General features: G+C 47.5%; 3 protein-coding genes across 3 annotated transcripts; 2 read left to right on the top strand and 1 right to left on the bottom strand.

The window, feature by feature from the left end:
* LOC136121103 (histone H2A type 2-B) lies at positions 1-393 on the top strand. Its single transcript, XM_065874907.1, has one exon. It carries the CDS (start codon positions 1-3, stop codon positions 391-393), a length of 393 nt encoding a protein of 130 aa, XP_065730979.1.
* Positions 394-533: 140 nt separating this feature from the next.
* LOC136121006 (histone H2A type 2-C) lies at positions 534-949 on the bottom strand. Its single transcript, XM_065874788.1, has one exon. It carries the CDS (start codon positions 942-944, stop codon positions 555-557), a length of 390 nt encoding a protein of 129 aa, XP_065730860.1. The 5' UTR covers positions 945-949; the 3' UTR covers positions 534-554.
* Positions 950-1,270: 321 nt separating this feature from the next.
* LOC136123104 (histone H2B type 2-E) lies at positions 1,271-1,651 on the top strand. Its single transcript, XM_065877184.1, has one exon. It carries the CDS (start codon positions 1,271-1,273, stop codon positions 1,649-1,651), a length of 381 nt encoding a protein of 126 aa, XP_065733256.1.
* The last annotated feature ends 2,494 nt before the right edge of the window (positions 1,652-4,145 follow it).

The following is a 4,145-nucleotide window of genomic DNA, read 5'->3' as shown; positions in this document are numbered from 1 at the left end:
ATGTCAGGACGCGGAAAGCAGGGAGGCAAAGCTCGGGCCAAGGCCAAGTCGCGCTCGTCCCGCGCTGGCCTTCAGTTCCCCGTGGGGCGAGTGCACCGCCTGCTGCGCAAAGGCAACTACGCCGAGCGAGTGGGGGCCGGCGCGCCAGTGTACCTGGCGGCTGTGCTGGAGTACCTGACAGCGGAAATCCTGGAGCTGGCCGGCAACGCGGCCCGAGACAATAAGAAGACGCGCATCATCCCTCGCCATTTGCAACTAGCCGTGAGAAATGATGAAGAGCTCAACAAGTTACTCGGGGGTGTCACAATTGCCCAGGGCGGCGTCTTGCCCAATATCCAGGCAGTCTTGTTGCCCAAGAAAACGGAGAGTCACAAGCCTGGCAAGAATAAGTAATTAAGAGGCTTGACACCAACCCCACTCACCCCAAAGGCTCTTTTAAGAGCCACCAAAGTGTCAAATGAAGGGCTGATCACGAAACAGCGCATTAGCTCTTTTTTTGAAAACTTGGGTGGCTCTAAAAAGAGCCTTTGGTCTTTGGTTCACTTTGTCGGGATTTATTTGCTTTTGGCTTTGTGGCTTTCAGTTTTCTTTGGTAATAGAACGGCCTGGATGTTGGGCAAAACGCCACCCTGGGCGATGGTGACTTTGCCCAACAGCTTATTCAGTTCCTCGTCGTTGCGGATGGCCAGCTGCAGGTGACGAGGGATGATGCGCGTCTTCTTGTTGTCTCGGGCCGCGTTGCCCGCCAGCTCCAGGATTTCGGCGGTCAGGTACTCGAGGACTGCCGCCATGTAGACGGGCGCGCCGGCCCCCACCCGCTCGGCGTAGTTGCCTTTGCGTAGCAGGCGGTGCACTCGCCCCACCGGGAACTGCAGACCTGCGCGGGACGAGCGCGACTTAGCCTTGGCACGGGCCTTGCCTCCTTGCTTTCCGCGGCCAGACATAACTGAAAATAATGCTACAAGGCCTGGAGCTCAGATTCCCGCAACAAACAGGATTGAAAGATCAGCAACTGGAAAGCTTTTATAAGCTTTCCTAGGGGTGGGGTCAGGAAAGAATTTTTCATTGGTCCTAAATTGGCTCCAGAAATGGCCAATAAGGTCAAGAGTCGGTGTTGTTACGTAGCTATTACTGATAACGCAAGGTCTCTACATGGCCCAATGGAAACGTAAGACTTTTGGAGCCTTGATTTGCATACGGTGGTTATAAAAGGATCAGGCCCGCCCATTCTCATGCTACTTTTCCTTGCTAACGGGTGTTGTATTCTACAATGCCTGAGCCGGCAAAATCCGCTCCCGCGCCCAAGAAGGGCTCGAAGAAAGCTGTCACCAAAGCTCAGAAGAAGGACGGGAAAAAGCGCAAGCGCAGTCGCAAGGAGAGCTATTCCATCTATGTGTACAAGGTACTGAAGCAAGTGCACCCGGACACCGGCATCTCGTCCAAGGCCATGGGCATCATGAACTCGTTCGTCAACGACATCTTCGAGCGCATCGCGGGCGAAGCGTCGCGCCTGGCGCATTACAACAAGCGCTCGACCATCACCTCCCGGGAGATCCAGACGGCCGTGCGCCTGCTGCTGCCCGGCGAGCTGGCCAAGCACGCCGTGTCCGAGGGCACCAAGGCGGTCACCAAGTACACCAGCTCCAAGTGAGTCCCTGCCGGGACGCGGCGCTCGCACAAGTCGCCGGGCCGCTTAACTTTCCAAAGGCTCTTTTCAGAGCCACCCACCTTATCACCAGAGAAGAGCTTTGTTCACTTGTTTTCCCTCAGTCTCTTCTCACAAAGTAAGTTGCAGTAGTTAGATGAAAGTAATGGCAAATGGCACACGTAGCTTTTTAGGCCCTTATGACTTGAGGTTCTTGGCGCGTGACTGGCTTTGCTTTTGAATCTAGGCCGAGTCTTAATCCCTCACTGTGCTGCTTAGTTTTCTTATGAGTCAGTCAGTTCTAAATTAGGATTCTGAGACTGCTCCTTCCCACCCTCTGCTTGTAGACTGTTGTGTCCTGGTGGCTCTGTTAGGTACGTTTCATCGGTGTTCTAAAACGAAGTGAGTGATTTCGGCCATCCTCATTTAAGAAAGGACCCCAGGATGTAAGTAAGCCCGAGTCCTGCGAACACTGCATCACAGCCCTGAAGAATTCTCCCGAGGGTTTGGCAGCTGCTTGGGTGCCCAGTCACCAGTTACGCCCTGCGACGTGACCTCCTGTGGATACCAGTAGTTCAGGGTATTTAGGACGGAACCCGCGCTGCCTGGTCTCAGCCTTTCCGTGATTGGACGACATGAATATTCAAAATCTCGCGCCGCTCCAGAATTCATAGATTCTGGTTTCCACCGCTCACTTTGGTGCTTTGAAATCCCTGTTATTTTTTGGTTTGTGAATCATTTTTGCATTTAATTCTCATCTTGGAACGTTTCGGCCTCAAGAAACTGTAAGGCACTAGTCATTTTAGTCTGGGCTCAAACGTCACCTCTCAGAAACCTTCCCAAGTCATCCACTCAGGAGTTTGCGCCTCTCCTTCCTGCCTGTCCTGGGCCCTCACTCTATTTTATCTTCCTCCTAGCAGCGGTCAGAAATTGTCTTGTTCGTTTATATTCTTGTTTACGGTCTTTCTCCTCAAGCCCTTAACAGAAACTTTGCTGGTCTGGTTTTCCTCTAAATCGTCAGTGCCAACCAGTACTGGGCACACAGTGGACACTTCAGTACTTATTGAATTAATATTTGTTGAATTAATTTTTCTGTCCCACTCCTTTTTTAATCGCTTCCATGGATGGATGGGTGCGGTTCATCTTCATTAGATGTATGTGAAGACGTGATGAAAATGGAAATGTTTTTGGAGCTCCTTCCCCAAGTCTGTCCGTGGTCACCTCAGGGCAACAGCTGGGAGGAGGACTTTGTTAAGATTTTTTTCTTTTTTTTGCTTTAAGGGGGAGGTGGCAGTTTTGTCCCTCCATTATACTTCTCAGTTTGGCCTAATCTCTTGGATTTTCATTAAATTCATAACATTGGTCACTGGAAATCCTTTTCCTTTCTCTATTTATGACATCCTTCCATTCTGATCCTTTGTTCCTCACGGAGATGAGCTTTTAATTTCTGTTCACCATCTCATTTGCTTTTCAGGAGACCCTATACGATAGACAAGATTAATATCCCTTTAAAAATGAGATTGAGAGAAGCGAAGTGATTGGTCCACTGATCATGCAGCTAACCTTGTCCACCTTTGTATCCTCAGATGCGAGGACAATTGTATTTTAGTTTTACTTCATGTAATTACAGAATGTTGAATCTTTCTGTCCAAGCCTTGATTTTTCTGATAAAGACACTGATGGTCTGATGAGTTATTCAACTCTGCTTTTGGATAAGGGATCCTGGAGTTAACTGCAGGGGTTTCATGAATCCAAATGGGCTCCAGACTTTATCAGAGACTGAATAAATCTTATGTTTCTTACATGTGTGTTTTCAGATGTGTGTAGATGCTATTGTTATTAATAAAATTACCAGTTAATTTAAAAGCTTGGCTGGATTATTGTATCTGCAATATAGTTTTTAACTAAATGAAATGAACAGATACAACCACTACTGGGTCTGTGGAAAAGCTGAGTGCCTCTGACTTGGAAGATGAATATTTATAAACCATCAGCCAAACTTACTTCTACTCCAGAAGTGCACGGGGGCTGAAATAGCCTGTTATGAGGACACTGTTAATGCTCAGTAATTGGAAAATACATGACCACAAAACCAAACAAAAATCACCACAAACAAGAAGCACTATAAACAAGATAGAAGAAATAAAGTCCTTAAGAAAGTTTATAACACCTGCAGAGTACTCACTGTTTGCCAGATGATGTTCTAGGTCCTTTACACATATTGACTCATTTAATCCTCACAAGAACCTTATGAAATAGTTACCATTATTATGTCCCATTTTACAGATGAGGAAACTGAGGCACAGAAAGGCTTCTTCTCGGAAACTCTCCAGAGAATAAACTCTTGGTTCAATGTTTAACGGACCTGAGAAAGTAAGATCCCTCTCCGAAAACCTGGATTTTGGGGGAAATATTTATACTTTAAAATTAAAATATAAAGAAATACCGCCTGCTTTTTTTTAGCATGCACCTTGGATATAAGTCTATGGTGGTGGCTGAA

The sequence above is a fragment of the Phocoena phocoena genome, chromosome 1, assembly GCF_963924675.1.
Source record: "Phocoena phocoena chromosome 1, mPhoPho1.1, whole genome shotgun sequence".
In the NCBI taxonomy this organism is placed as follows: Eukaryota; Metazoa; Chordata; class Mammalia; order Artiodactyla; family Phocoenidae; genus Phocoena; species Phocoena phocoena.
Note: the sequence above shows the minus strand (reverse complement) of the source record. Positions and strands in the feature narration are given on the sequence as shown.